Below are 22,965 nucleotides of genomic sequence, written 5' to 3' on the forward strand. Positions count from 1 at the left end.
CGTTTGATTGAATGATTTCGTATGTTCTGTCGTGACCGATACATCTCGCCGCCTCGACGCGATTCGAGATCTTTACAGTTGTTTACATTCTCGTCGGCGGTCTCGCCTTTAATTTGACTTACCCCCTCGTCGCGTCAATTGTTGTATTGTGAACTACCGTTACGCTTATCCGTATTCGATTCCCGATTACTATATAACATTATTCGAGCTAACAGCCTTGCACTGATTCATTTGCGTGATATTACTCGTACTTTATTCACATGTGTTATATTACTCGCAACATATCTTTGGTGGATTTATTGGCATTACATTACTTACATTATTTTTTTCACTAATATTTTTTGTTGGGATTTTGACACTTCTTTTATTTTGTGTTATTTCAGCGGCAGTTAAAAAATTGAGAGGAGACAAGCTAGACACAGGAAAAGCAGAAAATGGGATAAAGAAGTGGTTAAAAGAAAGATGTTTTAGAAAAAAATAAATTTTGTGAAATAAATTTTGTGAAATAAATAGCTTTTCTTTGAAATACTAGCTTTTCTTTTTCTTTCTAATGTTTCGTGAACGTTTATTCGCACGTTCTCTGAACGTTTCTTAGCACGTTCTCTGAACGTTAGGAACAAACGTTCCATGCAAACGTCAGACAAACGTTTTTGTGGTGGCACTTCCGAACTATTTCCGAACGGATCAGGTTCGAACGTTACCTAAACGTTTTACCGGCGTGCGTGTGCTGGTAGGGGAGTGCTCTTTATTTACAGCATATTTATATATATAAGTAAGTAACTATTGTATTATATTCTAAAAGTTGTATATTAATAGACCGGGAGCTAGCGAGAAAAAACATGTGTGATCGGCTCCACGACGAAACTTTTTGGGACGATAGCCGGTGTCATGTGGAACACGAAAACGCAAGTATGGCGGCCTGAAGGTGTCGCCTTTGCGCAGCGTAATTTTTTGAATGTGTTAAAAAAACTGTGCTTTTGGGGAATGGGCACCAATCTGATTCTTGTTTTATATTGTTTATTTGTGAGCAAAAGTCCGCAAGCCGTATGCGCCATACCGATGCCGCGTCGCAAACAGTCCGCCATACTGATGAGAACGTGTCGTTTTTTTGATGCGATGTTGAATTTCGTACACCAAGCTAATTTTTTATGGAGAGCTAGATTTTAATTGTTTGTCAACGAATATGAACATGCCATACCGTTTTGGCGTCTCTGAGTACTCGCCATACTGACGCAAAGACGTCATTTTTTTCACACTGGTGCCTAAGATACATGCACTAGTTAATTGTCCAATTTTGTTTAAAGTAATTTAGTAGAGCTACATAATCGAGTAAATGAATTAAATATTATCACATAACTGAATGAATTTGAATCTGAATCCTTTAAACGAAATTGGACAATTCGTTGAATCTAAGTTTATCAGATTTTATCTTTCTTCCTATTTTTATCCGACACTGTATACTTATCATAACTTTTCGTTGGATCAAAAGGTTCCCATCTACTCGCTGGAAAAATGTGTTTGTTCCTCTCGTACCATGATCTAGTGAGAAATAACATAAAAGAGAATTATACAAAGTATTCTTTTAATGATAAATACCTAAGTAAAATTTTTCCGGCATGTGATTCCTCGGTTTCGACAGAAGCATCGTGCATAACACGAATATCATCGTGAACGTCAAATGTGAACAGAGGTTCGCTTTTTCCTCGTGCCTAATCGCAATATTACATACATTAAAATAACATGCCAACATTGTGATATTGCTTCATAAGTTTTATCACTTAGTATCTTTACCTTAGTTACAATAAAATCGTAAAACGTATAATGGGGCGGTAATATAAGAAAGATCCTCCTTGACATACATTAACTGATCTACCATTACTGTTTTAAGCTCGCTGAATTCACGCTTCAGAACTTCTAAACATCTCTGAAGAAGCTGATAGATAGAATTACCTGTATGTGAAAATTTAATTTATGCAGTAGATCATTATATATCACGCCAATGTTACTCCAAAAGTGACACTGGAGTATTTTAATAACTTAAAAATTCTCTAAATCACTGAGACATTCACCTTTCTTCATTATAACACTCCGACGATAGCCAGATCCATCCCAATAACTGAATGTGATCTCAATTTCTTCTTCCTTCAACGCGTTCTGCTTTCTAGCCCATTCTTGCCTCAATTCTTCCTTAAGTTTATTTTCCTCCTCCTTCCTTTCCCTATCTGGCAAGAAACTTGTATCTACATCTGGATTTTTCTTAATCTTCTTAATCGCGAGGCCATCAGATTGCTCATTTTCTGACTGCGGGGATTTTTCGGCATTGTCTTCATCCAGATTAAAAGACAAAGCTTGAATCTGTCTCTTCTGTTTGTTCTTTTCTTTTCCTGCTCTTTTTCACGTTCCTTGTATCAAAGCATGATATGTATGACTAGATGACATTCAGAGCACTGGGCGAAAATCACATAACATTCAGAGCACTGGGCAGAAATCACATGTGTATATATATATATATATAATCACGGCAAACCGCATATATAACATCGTGTTATTTTTATTACATTTAGGAAAATTATTTCATATTAACTCAATAGGCGTTAAACTTGCATACATAGGGAGCTTTCCAGCAAGTGACACAAGCCGACATAAACGTCGTTCTATCTTTCTTTTTTGACAATGAGTAACAAAGACAAAACGATACCTGTGTCGACTTGTGTCGCTTGCTGGAAAGCTCCCATAAGTGAATCTCGCGTTTTATGTAAAATTTTGTAAGAAATCGCCGAAATCGGTAATCTAACCTATACTACGTTTACGCGAACGTTACTTAATTCTGTAGTAACTTACGAACGATACGATAATTCCTCCGCATAAACGGGAGATTTTATAGTAACTACGATGATATCGTTCGTATAAGTTACTACAGAAGTAATACTCACGTAAACGTAAACTATTATTCTTTGACTTATCAAGAGTTGTAAACTATTATAATTCCTGTCACATGCACTTAGTCGCGTAAAAGAGTCACGGTGCGGTTTCGCTTCGCGTCGTATAATAATAGGATAATTACATGTAAATAAAACAATTACCTTGAATCAGAAAAAATATTAATCGTCGCGTCGCGTAAAGAGTCACGGTCGGTCTCGCTCCGCGCGTACTTGACGTGGGACACTATACCGTGTTATAGGTTATAACTGACTGTGACAGGTGACAGCGCGCTAAACGCACTGTCTGCACTGGTCTGCACTCGCGCAGTACACACACGTATACATATGTGCATATCGAAACTGGCGATACTAGCACCGCCCTGGTGTCGAAAAAGTGAAAGTGACGCGACTCCAGCCAATGAAATGATGGCATGGCATGAGAGACGGTCGACGTAGACGACGACGACGTATCTTAAAAATAAATTTTCACATTTGGACTTTGCGTCGCAATATCTCCGCTCGTAGGGCACGTAGCGGAAATATTATAAGAGAAACCCCCCCCTAATTCGACCCCAAGCTATCGATTAAGCCTACTTAGAACTTGATCCGTTCACTCGTTATCGAGATCTCAACATCTCGAGTACTCGCAACTCGTCGCGTCGCGTAAAAGAGTCACGGTCGGTCTCGCTCCGCGTGTACTTGGCGCGAGACACTACCGTGTCTCTTGATACATATTTATCTTTTTTGACGTTATTAAAGTCACATTTGTTTATCAGCACTGCTGAATAATGTCTTTCGCTTTGAAATAATTTGACGTTATAAAGTTGAAATCAGGGCATTTTCACTGCCAAAAGTTTAGGCTCATAAATTACAAAAATCGCAAATAATACTGGAAAAAACATTTGTAAAGTAAAAAATACCTTTCTAGGAGTAAAAATAAGACTCCTACTATCATTTGAGTATCTTACATCTAGATTTACTATGCGTTATACTACGACGTTTACGCGAGCGTTACTTCTGTAGTAACTTACGATAATTCCTTCGCGTAAACGGGATTTTGTAATAACTTACGATAATTTACTCCGCGTAAACGAGTGAATTATCGTAAGTTACTACAGAAGTAACGCTCGCGTAAACGTAGTATTAGGCGTAGATATTCAAGTATTTCAAATTTCATGCACTTTTGTCTAAGATTGTACCTCCGATACATCCTTAATATATCATCGTTTGCATGTATCACTGAAAGAGTAATTTAGTATAAAATTAGTATAAATAAGTTGATAGATGTAACAAACGATCAGTACAAACAAGACCAAAACTGACTTTTTATTTATTTCTATATTTTTTCCCCATATATATGCTATCACACTCTAAAGTATATAAATATATTATTGTAAGCATATTTTATATGTACAGGGCAATGAATATGTCTTAACATATGGGATCAATTGTTGTATTAAATTCAAGAAACCACCATTTGAAAAATTTGACCCTGGCTAAGATAAACATCAGTGAACAATATATCTGTTGGAATGTAAAGGTTGGCAGCACTGCTCGGTGCAACCTATCTCTTCTGTTTGTCGCCACGAGCGCTCTCTAGTGTTTTATGTATTGCAGTACGAGTGTGATCTCTGAGCAGGAACGACGTGTCGAAAGAAATATTTTAAAAAGAAGATCTGCTGTTTTTCTTATTTTCCTCATCGAACAGATATTCCCAACAGGTTATGGGCCGAGCACGCTTCCACTGCGCTAACTAATTGCCTTTTTCCTTTGCGAGCGATATAAGTAGGCAAAAGGAAAGAAGAGCGAGGCTTTAAAATTCGAGAAGGCCACGAGGCTGCTGAAACTGAGGAAAACTGCGATTCAGAATTAGAAATTGTCTCAACGAATGGGTAAAGTATAACATAAAAGCTATTGCTCGATATAATCAAGGAACGCGCAATTATTTAATGAAAGTATAAGGAAAATGTAACTGCGTAAAAGGTCATAGTTGTACGAAAGTAAAAGTAGAAATGTGGTAGGAACATTGGTATGCAGAAACAGATGAAAAACAATAAATCAAGCATATATTTTTAACAAAATAAATGTATATAACTTTGACGAGTGATATTGCAAGACGAAAATATGTGTGTTTTGTTTTATCATCAATGCTCTAGTGGTCTCATGGAATTCGAGAGAGTTCTGTGTCGTCGGGTGTTTTCGAGTGTATATACAGCGCGGCACGTGTTTCTGCATGCCGTTTTTTTTGTGTGCCTATGAGTGGGACAGCGTTGTGTTCCTTCATTAGTCCTGGTGCGAATAGCCAGTTCGAAAAGTTTAATAAGACCACGTAACAATAAAACGGAATAATAAAAATAAAATAGACATTATTGAATTATCTTAGTGAAATCAAAGATATTGATCACTAAACGAACGAAATTACTAAGGAATAACAAGGAAACTAACGAGCATTCAACTGAAGAGTAAATCAAATGGATTATTTTATTTACGGCAGTACTAAATAACGAAACGATTAGATGAAAAACGATTAGACGAAAAACGATTTGGTACAATAGTTTACAAGATAGTAATCGATGTAAATCAACAATTGTTAATTATTTAATTTTTGTTTTGATAACCGTCGTAAAAGAACCAGTCACTTGTTAAATAGAGAGAGAGAGAGAAAACGAAAGCTTGCGAGGGATCCAGAAAACAACGAGTAATAATAAATAGCGTTGATTTTAAGATTTGAATCCGCTTTAGACACAGAAACCTGCTTCTCGGGTGATTGGATTCTCTGTCTCAGTTGTGTTCACTGGGGAGAGGATTCTTGTCACTAGAATCATTACAGAAGTGTGTGATAGTAGCATGCATGAAAGTGTGATTCGTTTCGAATTTTCGGTGCTTGCTGTGCGGCATCGAGATTCAGAAACATAGTCTCCGATCTGTCAGAACAAGAACTATAAAGAGGCATTACGACGAGTTGCGACGACTGCGACGTTTGAACGAAAGGTAAATAATCTTGTTTTTACAGAGGAAAACGGTACTTTCGTAGCGGCGGAAGATAATATGGCAGATAGCGAGCAAAACCGAGAGGACGGCGACGGTTCACAAAAACCAAAAGGTCAAGTTTGACCGATCGATTCTAGATTGTGAAGTCTGTGCTATATCCAAAATACAACGATTGCCTTTTAAAAACGAACGAGGACGAGCAAAACGACCGATGCAGATCATTCACTCTGATTTGATGGGAAAAATTTCCCCGGCAACATACCCTTCAGGTTATCAGTACATTGCAATTTTCATGGATGATTACTCACGAATGGCTATGGCTTATCCGATGAAAAATAAAGATATGACGGGTCATTGTCTTGAGGAATTCTTGAGAAGTTCTAGAAATCTGTTAGGCAGGAACGAAAAGGTGTGTTATTTGCGATCAGACAAAGGCACAGAATTTACGGGTGGATATACAGACGAAGTGTTATCGCGAGAAGGCATTGAACGGCAGTCAATTTGTCCAGACACACCGCAACATAATGGCGCTTCGGAACGCTTTAATCAAACGATACAGAAAAAGATTCGAGCTCTTATGCTGGATTCAAAATTGCCATCGAATATGTGGGATCTAGCTACTGGTGCTGCAGTCTATGTTTATAATAGAACTCCCAGTAAATCCATCAATTACGAGACACCCATTATTAAATTCACATCAGAATACAAAGTTGATTTGAATCAAATAAAACGATTTGGATGTCTAGCATACTGGAGAATAACACGAAAACCGGAATCAAAATTCTCAGCGCGCGGGATACGAGGCGTTCTTGTAGGCTACACACCAACGGGTTACCAATTCTGGAGCCCCGAGACGAAGAGATTTTACGAATCAAGAGACATGAGATTTAACGAAAAATTAGTATACGGAGATAAATTTCGGAAAAACACGAAAGATGGTCCATCCCTAGGAAACGAAGAGTTAACCTTTGAAGAAAAAGTTAAAAGCGACAGCGAAGAACAGTCAAAAACGGAGGGAGAGACAAAAAGAAGTAGAGGAAGACCAAGAAAACGACCTTTGGAGGTGAATGAAGAAATTAATAAATACACAAAACTTAAACCAAACCCCTGTGAAAATCCGTATAACACGCGAAGCCGAAAGGTGCGGGACACAAGCTTTGCAGGTGTGACACTGACAACAACAGAAAACGAGTTAATTGAATTTCCAACAATCGAAGAGGAATTTGAGGCAACCGAAAACGACAATGTAGACAAATTGTTGCACACTTCCTTTGCAAAATTAAACGAAGATCCAGTAACGATTGAAGACGCGATGATGTCTGAAGATAAAGAAAACTGGAACGCAGCCATCAAAGATGAACTCAATTCAATGAACAAGAACAAAGTATGGGAATTAGTAGATCGCCCGCAGAATGACGGGTCTGGCAAACGACCTAATATAATCGATTCAAGATGGATATTCAAACGGAAAACTGAGTCGAACGATAATACAAAATTCAAAGCACGATTGGTAATAAGGGGTTTTAAGGACAGAAACATCTACGATTTGAAGGAAACTTATGCCCCTGTTTCGAGATTAGTTTTGGTCAGGACAGTTTTAGCTGTTATAAATTATCTTGATCTCGATGTGTGTCAGCTTGATGTTAAAACCGCATTCCTAAACGGGACAATTGATGAAGAAATATTCATGGAAATTCCTGAGGGAGTAATGGTTACGGATGAAACGCGAAAAAAGAAGGTTTGTAAATTGAAAAAAGCACTGTATGGCCTCCGGATTAGTCCAAAACGATGGAATGAGAAATTCACGGAAGTAGCTAACTCCTTAGGTTTAATAAGCGATGACCACGATCCGTGTCTTTTCACTTGGCATTCTGAAGACAAAATAGCATTGCTAGTATTGTATGTGGATGATATGCTCATCGCGAGTAACGATAACCCAGGTAGCAAGACTCGTCATTTTGACGTCAATTGACGTCAAAAGTCTGTCATTTTGACGTCTTTTGACGTCATTTGACGTCAAAATGACGAGTGCTTGCTACCTGGGAAGGATAAGCTGACTGAAATTAAAAACGAATTAAAGCGAGCTTTTGAAATTTCGGACCTTGGTGAACCTAAAGAATTTTTAGGACTAGAAATCAAACGCGATAGTAAAACTAAGAGTTTGAAGATTACACAAGAAAAGTATATAAATCGTATTTTGATTAAATTCGGTTTTGAGAACGCGCATCCACAGAACACTCCAATGATTACGAAACAAGTTCAGAATAAAGAACGCAAACAACGCGAAAAGGAAAATCACGATGAGTTCCAAAGACAAGAAAATGTGTTAAATGAAACGACGGTAGATGCCCCATACCGGGAAGCAGTAGGAAGTCTGCTGTACCTTGCAGGCGCAACAAGACCGGATATAACTTACTCAGTAAATGTCTTGAGCAGGCATCAGACTAATCCGACAGAGTACGAATGGCAAATGGTTAAACGAGTGTTCAGATATTTAAAAGGTACTACGACTGTAGGTCTGAATTACTATGGCCGACGTAGTGATCTACTGGCTTATTCCGACTCTAGTTTTGCAGACTGTAAAAACTCGATTTCTACGTGTGGTTATGTTATCCAACTGTTCGGTGATACGATTGCATGGAAAACTCAAAAACAAAGTTATGTAGCCTTGTCTACATGCCAGGCCGAATATGTCGCTGCGAGCTATGCGTGTCAAGAAATCGTGTCGATAAATAAATCATTGAATCGGATGCTGAACGATAGTTTTCTCCCTGCCTCATTAATGTGTGATAACAAGGCAGCGGAAACGTGCGCGAAAACAAGTGGGGGAAATAAACTACGACATATGACAGGAATTAAAGAAGACTATGTTAAGGAGTGTGTAAAAGAAAACAGAGTAGAGATAAAATGGGTATCAACAAAAGAACAGTGGGCAGATATAATGACAAAAGCATTATGTTATGAAACCCATACACTAATGCGTGATAAAATATTAAATTATGAACGACGGTAAAACACGATGAGAAACGATCGGTTCTAACAAGTACTAATTACTGATATGATCTTTGACTGATTGCAGGAGACTGAGCGGAGAGCGTGCAAGAACAGTAAACACTATTATGGAAATTTTAGTTTATAGAAATCTTTAATAAGTTTAGAATATCACTACGTTTGTTTGCGACGACAGGATTTAAATGTTTTAATATTTTATTTTGTTCTAAAATACATCTTGTGGTTTAAGATAAATATCTTTAAAACAAAGTTTGTAATTAGTCTCGGTTAAATAAGTATAGTTTTAATATAAGATAAGGTTGACCTCGGGAGGGAGTGTTGGAATGTAAAGGTTGGCAGCACTGCTCGGTGCAACCTATCTCTTCTGTTTGTCGCCACGAGCGCTCTCTAGTGTTTTATGTATTGCAGTACGAGTGTGATCTCTGAGCAGGAACGACGTGTCGAAAGAAATATTTTAAAAAGAAGATCTGCTGTTTTTCTTATTTTCCTCATCGAACAGATATTCCCAACAATATCATAAGGAAAACTCTGTACAAGATACTAAGATTGGAGAATATCTTACCTTAACTCCTATTAACAGTTTTCTTACTTTTGAGGAAATGCTAAAAGATGACCAAGAAGCTTTTACGCAAGTCGTAAGTAAAGCTGCTTATTATAATTAAATTATGTATATATTAAATTACAACTTTCTCTTATCTAAACTATATTGAATTCTTCTTGTTTTAGAGGCTATTAGACAACAATCCCTTGTAATACAGAGAAAGACTTGGGACACTCTATAATGGAATGGCTTAGATTTGCAAACACCCGTAAACAAAGAAAAAAATCTTAAAAGGTAAAAAAGTAACATAATGTATTTATGTCTGTTAAGTTAGCACCCCCCCCCACAAAAAACCGGAATAACACATATGCAAAAATTAAGTGCTCTTTATGCGCTAATTATGTGCTCTATTCACGATTTTTGTGCTCGAGCGGTTTCGTGGGAAATTGCAATTAAAAGTGGGAGTACTGGCTTAACGTAAGCTAGTACCCCCACTCATTAGAATTACATATAAAATAAAAAACTCAATATACTAGATTTATTAGCTTTTTATGTGCTTTCAAATGCCTCAAACAAAATTAGTCTATCTGTAATAGTTTAACCTTTAAATGCCACACCTCTCAAGAATCTCGTAAATGACACATGGGGTCTAAAAGACCCCAGCATGAAAAATGTCTCCTTACTTATTGATTTTTTGATATTTAGTTATGAAAATTATTTTCAATGTTGTTCAAGGCTTAGAAAAGAGAATAAAATGCTTATATTGTTAAAATTTCAATTTCAACATAGTATAAAAAATTAAGATCGCCAACAGTTAAAATGTTGGCTCCAAAATCAAAAAAATAAAAAATAATAAATAAATAAATATGAGCTCCATATTTGGCGGGAACATTTGAAAATATATCATTCTAAAGAGTCTGGGGTCCGCTGGACCCCGGGTGGCATTTAAGGGTTAAAAATATACGAAAAAAAAGATCTATATACTACTGATATAAGAGTAAAGTATCAGTTAAAATACAGAAAGCAAAATAATTCTTGTCTTAAAATGTTTCTCGATTAATGTGTTCTCAAAATATGCACAATGAGATTTCCGTGCTCTTCCTCTTCGGCCGACCCAAACGTGAGCACCCCATACGTACAAGAGTAAAGTACCAGTTAAAATATAGATAGCGAATTGGTTTTAGTCTTAAAATGTTCCTCAATTTATGTGCTCCCGAAATATGCACAATGATTTTAAAAGCATAAAAATCACATTAATTTTTTTCGTCAATGTAATTTTTTGATACAAATTTTTTTAATAAACATAATTATATGTGTAATATCTAAATATTCTATTACCATATTCTTTTATATATGTCGTAGGTAAATGGTTATTTTAGGAAAATAGCTTCTGACTAGGCAAATGCTATCTGCCTGGCCAAATAGCTTTCACTATTTATTCTTGCTATTTTCCTAGTCAAATGCTATTTTCCTAGGCAAATGCTATTTGACTGAACCGCTGTTAGGCAAATGGTATTCCGCGAAGCATGCATTGGTGCACTTCAGTGACGCGCTTTAAATAGTTAAATACTTTTAAAGCGCGTCACTAACTTACATAGGTTAATGACGCGCTTTAAACAGTTAAATACTGTTAAAGCGCGTCACTAATCTATACGCCGAAGGCGTGTCCTAAAATCAGTGAGAAGTTGTCGCGGGGCATGTTCATGGTCGCTACATCTCGTCGGTATGACAAGAATCATAACCTAATTCCTGTCAACTTTAACGATTAATATCTCGCTTCACGGGGCAGAGCGACACTTTTTTCTGCCAGATTCTTTTGTTTCGTGCAAAAACGCGTCGAATAAGCCTAATTTCATCGATTTCTGTGCTGGGGTAGCTAAACTGAAGAATTACCCACCAATGCATGCTTCGCGGAATACCATTTGCCTAACAGCGGTTCAGTCAAATAGCATCTGCCTAGGAAAATAGCATTTGACTAGGAAAATAGCAAGAATAAATGATGAAAGCTATTTGGCCAGGCAGATAGCATTTGCCTAGTCAGAAGCTATTTCCCTAAAATAACCATTTGCCTACGACATATACATCATAAAACAAATATATCCTTCAAGTATTAGTCGCGCAATTGTAGAGTGAACTGCACTATCATTCATGTAATATTGTCATGAAAAACAATACACAAGAGATTCTATATAAATACAAATTAAAGTTTACTAAAGAGTAACTAATTTTGAAAATTACATTTTGTTTCTATTATTAGAAAGAGAATGTTAAAAATTAGTTAAACATATGTTTACATATATATAATTTATATATTGTTCAGAATCTCAGTGAAAAATTCTCCATAATATTTAGCAACTTTGCAATACTTACTCATAACTCATATTAAATAACTTTAAAAATGTATACAAACACATATATTTAATTTTATAAATATTAATATAATTATATTACTTATATACAAAATTATATTTTACTTGTATACCTCAATTCTTCCTATCTATTCCTACATGTACTTCTTCCATCTACTCCCTATCAAATATTTGATATTGATAACTATCCTACGTTTTGCTAACAATTTTACGTATAACAATACTAGATTTTTCGCCCGCGTTTCGCGCGGGCTCAAAGGCTATTCCCTCTCCCCAAACTCACTCATTAATTAAGAGCACCAATAGAACCCCATAAAACCTCCAATTTTTAACCCCATAGTAACCATCCCCATAAAAATTAGTAATCTTTTGGTACCAGTTTCATCAAAATCATCAACAAAAAATTAGAAAAATTTTGGTACCGGTTTCAAGAAAATCGATCCATTAATAAAAAATTAAACTTATCCTCCAAAAATTAACAAAATTTTGGCACTGGTTTCAAGAAAATCGGTCAATTAATACTCATTATTTCTCGAAATTTGAATAATTTCCAAACTGGTTTCCAAAAAATCGGTAATAAAAAATTATCCATAAAAATTATCCATAAAAAAAATTATCCATAAAAAAATTCAGCTTAATATCTCAAAGTTTGCTGAAATTGGAGAAATCACGTACATTTTTTTTTAAACAGGAATCGGAAACCCTTTTACTATTAGCAATTTTTCTAATTCTATTACATTCTTTAGTTCTTTATATATATAAGTAGGGGAGACCGGGGCTAAGCCGACACTATTTTTTCAAAGGCAATTTTTAATATTTAATTAAAATTTTTAGGCAAATTCAATGGTACATATTTAAAGAGTGTTTCTTCAGGTACAAAATTGATTCAGGAAGTTTTGCTGTACGTCGCTTTGTTTTGCCGCCAGGAAAGGAAAAGTGACGCGAAGACTAATTTTCGAATTGAAAAATGCCGGGGCAAACTCGACACCCCGCCGGGGCAAACTCAACACTTTGTCTGATCGACACAATTTGATCTGGAACTTATTTTTTACTGTCTGAAAATGAAAATACATTGTTTATTGTGTATTTAAAAAGTACAAAAATTCGGAATAAAGTAGCTAGAACAATCATTTGAAATAATGAGAACAAAAATTGTTGAACTTTCAATTATCTTCATCTAAACTCATGTCTGAAATACAATTAATGCAAGTAAACTCGCGATCGGACGTGCGCATACATTTGTCATGAGCCATACGGCTGCATGACAAGCATCGTTTGTTACTGGGAGCCGACGAAACGGCGTGGTGTTGACTTTGCCCCGGACGTCGTTTTTCACTTTTGTCACTTCAAAAACATGAACATTTTGAAAATATGCAAAAACGATTATCGGATTCATATAGAGCATCAAATTTCCCATCAAAATCACTTACCGGTAGATTCGCAAGAGTAAAGCTCGATGAAAGAGTAGACATTTTCGAGAGATCAGAAAAATTACTTTTCACTATCAAAAACGCTTATGTCGCGTTAAAAATTACACTATAACTCAGAATGTTACCAAATTCCGTTGATAATACTGGCACATAAAGACGCATTTACAGTAGGAAAGGCAAGTTTCTACGATAGATTTAAATTGGCAAAAAGCCTAGTGTCAAGTTTGCCCCGTTGTCGGCTTAGCCCCGGTCTCCCCTACCCCTATCTATATATATAAGTACCTGACGTCTGTATGTCTGTCTGTCTGACCGCGAACTACTTGTTATTTCCCGAGAAATTGGAAAAATTTCGTAACCGGTTTTCAAAAAGATCTGTAACGAAAAATTATAAACTTTATCCCGGGAAATTATAAACAATTCCCGGGAAATTTTACTCCTACTTTATATACAATTCTTTGAGATTCGGTCAATTATTCCCGAAAAATTGGAAAAATTTCGGCACCGGTTTCCAAAAAGATCGGTAACAAAAAAATCGGTAACGAAAAATTATACACTTTATGGCAATTTCCGGGAAATTCTACCCCTACTTCATATACAATTCTTTGAGATACGGTCAATTAATTCCCGAAAAATTGGAAAAGTTTCTGATACCGGCTTCCAAAAAGATCGGTAACGAAAAATTATAAACTTTATCCCGGGAAATTATAAACAATCCCCGGGAAATTCTACCCCTACTTCATATACAATTCTTTGAGATTCGGTCAATTATTTCCGGAAAAATTGGAAAAATTTCGGCACCGGTTTCCAAAAAGATCGGTAACAAAAAAATCGGTAACGAAAAATTATACACTTTATGGCAATCCCCGGGAAATTCTACCCCTACTTCATATACAATTCTTTGAGATTCGGTCAATTATTTCCCGAAAAATTAGAAAATTAGAAAAACCGGTTTCCAGAAAATCAGTAACAAAAAACTATATACATCATGGCACTCCCCGGGAAATTCTACCCCTATTTCATATACTTTTGGTAAAAATTCGGTCCACTAACGAATGAGTAGTTCGCGGACAGACGGACAGACAGACAAACAGTCGGGTTTTATATAACTAGATTTTTCGCCCGCGCTTCGCGCGGGCTCAAAATCTATTCCCCTCTCCCCAAACTCATCCATTAATTAGGAGCACCAAATTTGATATTCTTTCTCCTCAAACTCTAACCTACATCTTTGAATTCTTTTTTAATAAATAATAAATAATAGATAATGTTATAGATGCAGATTAGCATATTGTCAAATATTTCAAAAACGTAATCCCCTATATTGAAGTCTTTAAATTTTATTTTTGCTCGCGCTTCGCGCGTTTTCATCCTCCGCTAACCTGCCATTATTGACTCTCTTTCATTTTCTTTCATTTTATTTTCTTTCTGTTCCTCCTTTTTCTATTTTGTTTAAAAATTCTACCGGGTTTAGTTTTAAATTTGCTGCCTTTCTGTTCTAATATCAATTTATTTATTCTTTTTTTTCGCCCGCGTTTCGTGCGCTTTCACCCTCTAAAAAATTATCCATTAATGAAAAATTAAACTTATCCTCCAAAAATTAAAAAAATTTTGGTACTGGTTTCAAGAAAATCGGTCCATTAATACTTATTATTTCTCGAAAAATTTGAAAAATTTTGAAACCGGTTTCCAAAAAATCGGTAACGAAAAATTATCCATAAAAAAATTTAGCTTGATATCTCAAAATTTGCGGTACCAGTTTCATCAAAATCATCAACAAAAAATTAGACAAATTTTGGCACCGGTTTCAAGAAAATCGATTCATTAATGAAAAATTATACATTAATGAAAAATTAAACTTATCCTCCAAAAATTAAAAAAATTTTGGCACTGGTTTCAAGAAAGTCGGTCTATTAATACTTATTATTTTTTTTAAAATTTGAAAAATTTTGAAACCGGTTTCCAAAAAATCGGTAACGAAAAATTATCCATAAAAAAAATTCTGCTTGATATCTCAAAATTTGCGGAAATTGGAGCAATTACGTACATTTTTTTAAACAGAAATCGGAACCTCCTTTATTATTAGCAATTTTTCTAATTCTATTACATTCTTTAGTTCTTTCTACTCCTATTTCATATATAATTCTTTAAGATTCGGTCAATTATTTCCCGAGAAATTGGAAAAATTTCGTAACCGGTTTCCAAATAGATCGGTAACAAAAAACTATACACATCATGGCATTCCCCGGAAAATTCTACCCCTATTTCATATACGTTTGGTAAAAATTCGGTCCACTAACAAATGAGTAGTTCGCGGACAGACGGACGGACAGACAGTCGGGTTTTATATAATAGTATGATTTATGCAAAAAATACTAATTTTAAAAAATTTTCTAAAGTCTTATTAAACAATTTAATCAATATATTAACCAAAACAATTTCAACTAATTTAATTTTGTAAACTATTGTTTCTGTCTTCATAGCAAAATCAACATCAAATTAGCATTAATTTTACATATATTGTATGTATAGGAATAACCAGATTAGAAAAAATTATAAAATAAAAATTACAAAATAAAATTATAAAATAATAATGTTTTAATATTTTCGTAAAAAAATTAATGTTATTTAGGTTTTTTCATAATTTTTTTCATAAAAAAAGAGTCAGCAGTAAAATTTTATTGTACATATTCCACAAGCTCATAAAACATTTTCAGCTTATAATCAATAGGCTGGAAACAAATCGTTATATTAGTAAAAAAAAAACTCGTAAACTATTATTTACTGTATATCCCCGTAGGGTTCACAGTCTAGTATCTTACGGCGTTTTTGCAGGGACGTACCCAACCCTATCCCACTCTCATCCATTTCCTTTGGACCAACGGTTTAACGTCTCTTCCGAAAGACGGAGCCCAGTTTTTTCCGCACAAGATCTTATCTTGCACGGAGGGCGCAGTTTCTTCGGAAAAAAACTTTTTCCATACTACATGGCTCTAGTGGACTCGAACCTGGTTCCTCAGATTACGAGTCTGGCGCTCTACCACTAGACCACACTGCCGCCCCCCGTTATATTAGTAAGAACTTTACTCTTGTAAGTATAGTGGTGCTCACTTTCAGGAAGGTTTGTCAGCTGAAGGGGATGAGCACAAAAATCTTATTCTGTATATTTTGAAAGCACATAAATTGAGGAACATTTTAAGACTAAAATCAGTTTGCTATCAGTGTTTTAACTGGTACTTTACTCTTGTACGTATGGGGTTCTCACGTTTGGGTCGGCCGAAGGGGATGAGCACGGAAATCTCATTGTGCATATTTTGAAAGCACATAAATTGAGGAATATTTTAAGACTAAAACCAATTCGCTATCTGTATTTTAACTGGTACTTTACACTTGTACGTATGGGGTCCTCACGTTCGGGTCGGTCAAAGGGGATAAGCACGAAAATTTCATTGTGCATATTTCAAGAACACATTAATCGAGAAACATTTTAAGACAAGAATTATTTTGCTTTCTGTATTTTAACTGATACTTTACTCTTATATCAGTAGTATATAGATCTTTTTTTGCGTATATCTTTTAAACTATTACAGATAGACTAATTTTGTTTGAGGCATTTGAAAGCACATAAAAAGCACATAATTCTACCATATTGAGTTTTTTATTCTATATGTAATTTTAATGAGTGGGGGTGCTAGCTTATGTTAAGCCAGCATCCCCACTTTCAATTGCAATTTCCCGAGAAACCGCTCGAGCACAAAAATCGTGAATAGAGCACATAATTAGCACACAAAGAGCACTTAATTTCTACATATGTGTTATCCCGGTTTTTTGTGGGGAGGGATGCTAACTTAACAAACATAATGTATTTTGATACACAGAATGAATCACTGAAGATGTTACTAATATTTCTGAACTTAAACGAGAAATTCTTATTTTCCAGCAACTGTTTGGTAAAAATCCGGAAAGATTAATAATCTATTTAAAAGGAAAGAATATAAGAGTTTGGAAAAAAATACCCTTATGAAAAAGTACACTCAACTTTGATGGTTAACACCCAAATTGAGAGTTAACACTCAAATTTGGGCGTAAGTTTAGTGTTTGTCATCAAAGTTAAGTGTCAACACTTAAAAGGTGTAGATTGAGTGTTGACCATTAAGGTTTAGGTAAATTGTGGGTTTAATCCTCCTCAATGATGAGTGTTTATTGGGAGTTTATTCTCAATGATAAGTGTATTAGGTTGGGGATTAAGCCTCACTGTTTAGTGTAGGTTGGAGATTGATCCTCATCGTTGGATGTACAACGCCCGATCGTTTCACATTAGATGGCGCGACGCGCGAGTCGCTACTCTCAAAGAGCCTCGTTAGGTGTCATGGCTGCACTTGCTTGCGTTTCTTTGAACGTGTCGAGTCCGTTATCTCTTTCTTGACGGATTGATTGTTGCGGCGCGTGTTCTGGAGACCAACCGAGCGAGAGTCGGATTACCAGGGAGAGAGCTCACCGCCAGGAAAGGGAGAGCTGCGGCAGCTAGAGTCCGAGAGGGAGGATCGAGGCGAGGAGTCCGGTTCAGCGAGCGGAGCCCTTAGGAGATTCTCATTGGGACGCCATATTTGTTACTTTCATTTGAGGGTTTATATTTTTAGCGTTTATACTGTCATTTTTAAGGATTAACCATTAATTGAAGGTTAACTATCACTTGAAGGTTAACCATCATCCAAAGAAAAACCCTTAAAGTTGGGTGTGATTTTGGACCGCCAATTGAAGATTAACCTTCAAATCACACCCAACTTTAAGGGTTTTTCTATGGTGTTTTTTTAACGGTTAACACCAAAAGTTGAGTGTATTTTTCCATAAGGGTAGTAAAAGAGTTATATTAAACTAGAGCACCTGTATCGTATTGCCTAAAGAAGAGTTAGAAGGCACCTTAATTTCTCTTCTCCGAAGGCTGACTTCAAAAACCCCTTCCTAGGATCCCTTCCTAGGATCAATACTTTCTGAGATAATTGGCAGAGATAATTCGCAGAGATAATTGGCACACGAAATAAATCTCATAATAAAACATATGAATTTATATTTGTTCATATCAATAAAATTACTTTTTTATGGTAATTAGTGTAGTGCATTTTATTGAAAATAAATACATATTGCCTGAAATGAAAACAAAATATCAATAACAACTTTAAATAAATGTTAGAATTAATATTACGGTAATCTTAATATAATATTGTAATAAAGTTGATAGTACGTTTAAATTTTTATCTCAAAAACATTACAGGAATGATAGAAAAACCTTAGCGCAATGTTATTTGCAATGTTATGGCATTCTCCCATTTCAACATTACTGAAATTTCGGAATCGTGGTCAAAGTACGTTCATAATAATGTTCTATACAACATTAAGAACTACATATTTAACAACATTACAAGTTCTAGAATATCGTTGCAATAACATTGTAATAATGATTTTTTGCTTACTGGAGTCGTTCTACCCCACCAACACATAAACGTTATGTAAGCGTTTCAGAAACGTTCGAACCTTAACGTTCATAAAAGGTGCAAATGTCCACCTGATCAAACGTTTACTCACCGTTTGCTCAACGTTTGTGATAAACGTTCTCACAAAACGTTAGTGAAACGTTTCTTGGAAAACGTGTTTCACGAAAAATAAAATATAAGCTAGAATCACATCGTATCAGACAAGACTGTCTCAGTCAAAAGTTTTTAAGACAAAAAAGGTAATTAAAAATTTTTTTATCTTAAAAATTTTTTACTGAGACAGTTTGTCTGATTTGGTGTGATGCTTGCCAAACATATATATAACTAGACGTTTTTTATTTAAGACTTATTACAAATATCTTAAAAATAAAATGGACACATAAAATTTTTTTTCCAGATTCTATTCAATATTAGGAATAGCATTATTCTTGGCAAATTTTCTTGATTTGAGCCAGTCTTTTATTGCGTCTTCAGCAGTACCCATATCCACATCATGACGAAGTTTCTTTATTGCAACTGCGGAAGATAAAAACAGTTTTGGTGGCACGAGTAGAGTGAATATAAACATAACAGAATTAAAAGATACTTACGTTTTACAGTCTTTATCATAACAGTGTTTTTAAATGAATCTTTCTTTCCGCCACTTCCCTGCCAACTGTAAAAGGTACCAACATGATTGGACATTAATTTTTCCATTACTCGCTTGGCGCATTCTTTATCACTGGTCCCTCTAGCAGCTAGACACAGTCTCTTGATCTGAAAAAGATATGACAATGTTAATAAAAAGCAGAAAATACTGAATAATTAATAACTTCTTTATACTTACAACATAGTCTTTCTGTGACTCTTCTCGATTTATTTTTTCCTCCAAGTGTTTCGAATCAGCATAAGCTTGTAGAGGCAGCTTTGGTAAATCTTTAGGGTGAGTCAAAGTCTCTGTTCTAGAAAGTAGAAGTTGCTTAATCTCCTCGATATTGTTTTCCAAGTTTGTCTGCCTTCGTTCTATTTTTCTAGTTTTCTCATACATTTGTTTCAAAAGTGCTGAAAACCAAGAAATGTACCAAATTTATTGTAATATTCATCAAACTATACAAATAATATTGTACTCATGAATATAGTAAATGATACCTATGACGCCTGTTCTTCTTCCATCTGTGTCGGCGGCTGTATCTGTTTGAACTGGATGGTCCTCATTTGGTTCTTCCTCTTCAGTTATGTTCTCCAGACTTCTGTTTTCGTCAGCTTCTGAACTCGCTGTGAAAAACCAAATTAAAATGTAAAAAAGAATCAAAGAAGTTGTAATTGATATATAAAGAGGGTGTACACAAACTGACTTACAATCAGATGAACCTCTAATATCCATATCCATATCCATATGCGGCTCATATGTCCTGTCGGACATATCTTTTTCTCGATCATCATCATCATGACAATCAAAATCATCTTCACGTGAGACTGGAATCTCGTCATTATTTGCTGTAAAAAAGGAGAAGTATAAAATATCTCTGTATGCTTATGACAATGCTAAAATAAAAAACATCACTAACCATTCTCTTCGACTGTTTTAGAACTTGGTTTTGATGTACCATTTTTGTTAGGAGTACTCGTGGCACAACGTTTTAATCCAATATTCCCTGCAAATAACATTATATAAAAAGGTATTTTCTTTATTAATCTTATTATAAAAATATTTATTACCACAGATTCGTGCATATTGTGGTGCATTAATGCCTTAAGGCATAAATTTGCGTCAAATTTTAATATTTTTGGCGGGTACGACGTATGTATCTATAGATATTTGTGCATCATGATTGTTAGTAAGAAATCCGAAATTACTTTATAAATTTACTTATTGTATGAGCCATTTTTTTTTGTTTACATTTAACTTTTCACACATATCAAACGTTTAATGATGCCAAATTATCAAACAATCCTAAATCATGATACACAAATATCTAGATACATATGTACCTCGAAATATCCAAATTTGATGCTGCTTATGGTGAAACATTAATGTACTTGAGTGTGCTATAGAAAATGATGTAAAGATCCATATTACTTGTCTGTAATCTCACTCTCTATATAAAAAACACACCTGTTCCAGTTTTGCTCTTTTCCGTACTATTAATCCTTGAGACAAACTCTGTCATAGACATTTCTTCAAAGCTTTTATCTAGAAATTACAAAGCATTGATGCGAGAATCTCAGATACAAAACCACATATGTCACATAGATTGCAGTATTACAATGCAAAAATAAAATTAAATACCAGATTGGTCGTGTTGATCATTCAGAGCAATATTTTCTTTTCCACGTTTATTTTCAACAATTTGACCCGGCTTGTTTGATATTCGTCTTTTTGTGGAGGTCCCTTTTGCATGAAAGAGGTGAAATTTAACATTATCCCAAAATAAATTAAGAAAGTGCTGAACATGATTTAATCAAAAGAATAACAGGTACCTTCAGTTTTCTTATATGATAAATTTGTATTGCCTCGAAAGATTTCACCTTTCAATGTTCTTTTGGAAGACACTTCAACATTTCGGGTTGTCTTATTTACATCGACATCTGAAGATTAAAAAAAAACATTCTAAGAAATATGAAAATAAGTTTATCCTATGAGAGCGCTCAGACAATGTTTAGTAATCAGTTAATGTGTTAAAGTCCATTAGGATGGATATATTGAAGAAGTTACTTATAAGTAGGAAAAAAAGACAGATAAACAGATTTAAAACAGATTTTAGTACTACAACATTTGGATCAGATTTGGACGTACATGAAAATAAAGTAATAGATTATTTAAAGCATAAAAAACTTATTTGTAAAACAAATAAGTATTACAAACAAATTCTTCACAAATAAGTCTTTACAAATAACAATTTATTTTTACAGATAAATTTCATTACCCGGCAAAGAACCAAAGGTGGGGAACTGAGGCGGTTGGATTTTGCGCTTCTTGACATTACTACAACTTTCACCCTTCTTGCTTTTCTTCCTTGAGTACTTGTCCAATTCTTCATCTGTATAGTCATTTGAATTTTAATCTGACACATCTTCAATCTGTTTTTTTTTTTGCGTTTTGCCCTGCTTGCTTTGTCATCCGCAGACTCAATATCCGTATGCATTGTTGCTCGATCTAATCTTGCTCGAGCTTCTGAGTATGTTGCTATATGAAAGCATGATAGAGTAGTAAATAAGACAGTTTAAAAACACTAAGCATTCAAAATGACTCACCAAACCAATAACGTATCGTTGAGGGATATGATGTAAATTGAGGGTTGGGCTCCATGTAATCTTGAATTGCAATCGCTTGTTTTCTGGGAGGTAGATACGTAGGATAGACACATTTTGAGCCATCATCACTGATCCAATTCCAGGCAACAACACTTACTTCAACAAATGATTCGCCGCTTATGGTATTAATAAGATCGGCAATAGCATATTTTTTCTCTGAAATTACCCAGTAAACAATTTGTCAGCAAATTGTAACCAATTTGACACCAAATACGCGCAAAACTTGTCGACAAATTCGGTGCGATCTGTGTCTGCAATACGCTTGTGTTTTGCTAGCAAAGCTTGTGTACATGACTTGACACCAAATTGACGCCAAATATCGAGCAAAACAGGACAGCAAAAGTTCAACGGCAAATTTGCGCCATATTGTGAACAAGGCTTGCCAACAAAAGCCCGACAGCAAATTTGTGCCAAATTGCGAGCAAACTTTGACAAAAGAACTTGACGCCAAATTGACACCAAATACCGAGCAAAGCTTGCCGGCAATCTAACAGCAAATTGTTGACAAATTGCTATCAAAGTTTGTTGACAAAACCCGACGCCAAATTGATATCAAATATCAAACAAGATTTGAGAACAATACTTAACAGCAAATTGGCACCAAATACAGAGCAAATCTTGATGACACAGCTTGACGCCAAATTGCAGCAAGCCTTGTTACGTAGCCATTAATAAATACTAAAATATATTTTTTTAGGGAAAATTAAAAGCATTAAATTATAAAAAGCATATAATTTTTTATTGATTTACAATAAATTAAATTAAATATTAAGTTCAGAATGATGAAAAAGTTAAGAATAATGAGAAAGTTCAGATTCTTTTTGATTATGAAGAAAATCTGGTATTACGGAACTTTGGCTTTTAACGGAAGCATGTGCTTGCTGAATATGCGACTGATCGAATTCAATTAAAGAATCTGTT

General features: G+C 35.1%; 1 protein-coding gene and 2 long non-coding RNA genes across 10 annotated transcripts in view; 1 reads left to right on the forward strand and 2 right to left on the reverse strand.

The window, feature by feature from the left end:
* Positions 1-262: 262 nt before the first annotated feature.
* LOC139783776 (uncharacterized) lies at positions 263-3,077 on the reverse strand. 3 transcript variants are annotated; one of them, XR_011721373.1, is made up of 4 exons: positions 2,070-3,077; positions 1,792-1,950; positions 1,597-1,709; positions 264-1,539 (listed from the first exon to the last, which is right to left on the reverse strand). It is a non-coding gene; the product is annotated as an uncharacterized lncRNA (long non-coding RNA). The 3 variants fall into 3 exon arrangements; XR_011721372.1 differs by having other exon boundaries at positions 263-1,709; XR_011721371.1 differs by having other exon boundaries at positions 263-1,539; positions 1,597-1,950.
* A 5,199-nt stretch (positions 3,078-8,276) lies between these two features.
* The window catches only part of LOC139783781 (uncharacterized), a 29,997-nt gene continuing 15,308 nt past the window's right edge, over positions 8,277-22,965 (forward strand). Inside the window, exons 1-3 of one of the 2 annotated variants that reach the window (XR_011721376.1) lie at positions 8,299-9,559; positions 9,651-9,759; positions 17,199-18,364. This is a non-coding gene — a long non-coding RNA (uncharacterized lncRNA). Of the gene's footprint in view, positions 9,560-9,650; positions 9,760-17,198; positions 18,365-22,965 lie in introns of those variants that run through there. The other variant, XR_011721375.1, reaches the window with a different exon arrangement.
* LOC139783779 (uncharacterized) overlaps positions 19,070-22,965 on the reverse strand; it is a 36,587-nt gene continuing 32,691 nt past the window's right edge. For 4 of the 5 annotated variants that reach the window (XM_071722948.1, XM_071722946.1, XM_071722947.1 and 1 more), the window contains 11 exons: positions 21,985-22,200; positions 21,657-21,916; positions 21,211-21,318; positions 21,020-21,121; positions 20,846-20,923; positions 20,298-20,384; positions 20,089-20,226; positions 19,879-20,004; positions 19,577-19,791; positions 19,341-19,506; positions 19,070-19,266 (listed from right to left, as the gene is read on the reverse strand). In XM_071722948.1, the coding sequence (XP_071579049.1) occupies positions 19,151-19,266; positions 19,341-19,506; positions 19,577-19,791; positions 19,879-20,004; positions 20,089-20,226; positions 20,298-20,384; positions 20,846-20,906 (909 nt within the window). In that variant the 5' untranslated portion in view covers positions 20,907-20,923; positions 21,020-21,121; positions 21,211-21,318; positions 21,657-21,916; positions 21,985-22,200 and the 3' untranslated portion in view covers positions 19,070-19,150. Of the gene's footprint in view, positions 19,507-19,576; positions 19,792-19,878; positions 20,227-20,297; positions 20,823-20,845; positions 20,924-21,019; positions 21,122-21,210; positions 21,319-21,656; positions 21,917-21,984; positions 22,201-22,965 lie in introns of those variants that run through there. The other variant, XM_071722944.1, reaches the window with a different exon arrangement.

This window comes from Temnothorax nylanderi, unplaced genomic scaffold (assembly GCF_030848795.1).
Source record: "Temnothorax nylanderi isolate EJ_2023f unplaced genomic scaffold, tnyl_v1.0 TNYL_tig0539_pilon, whole genome shotgun sequence".
Taxonomy (NCBI): Eukaryota; Metazoa; Arthropoda; class Insecta; order Hymenoptera; family Formicidae; genus Temnothorax; species Temnothorax nylanderi.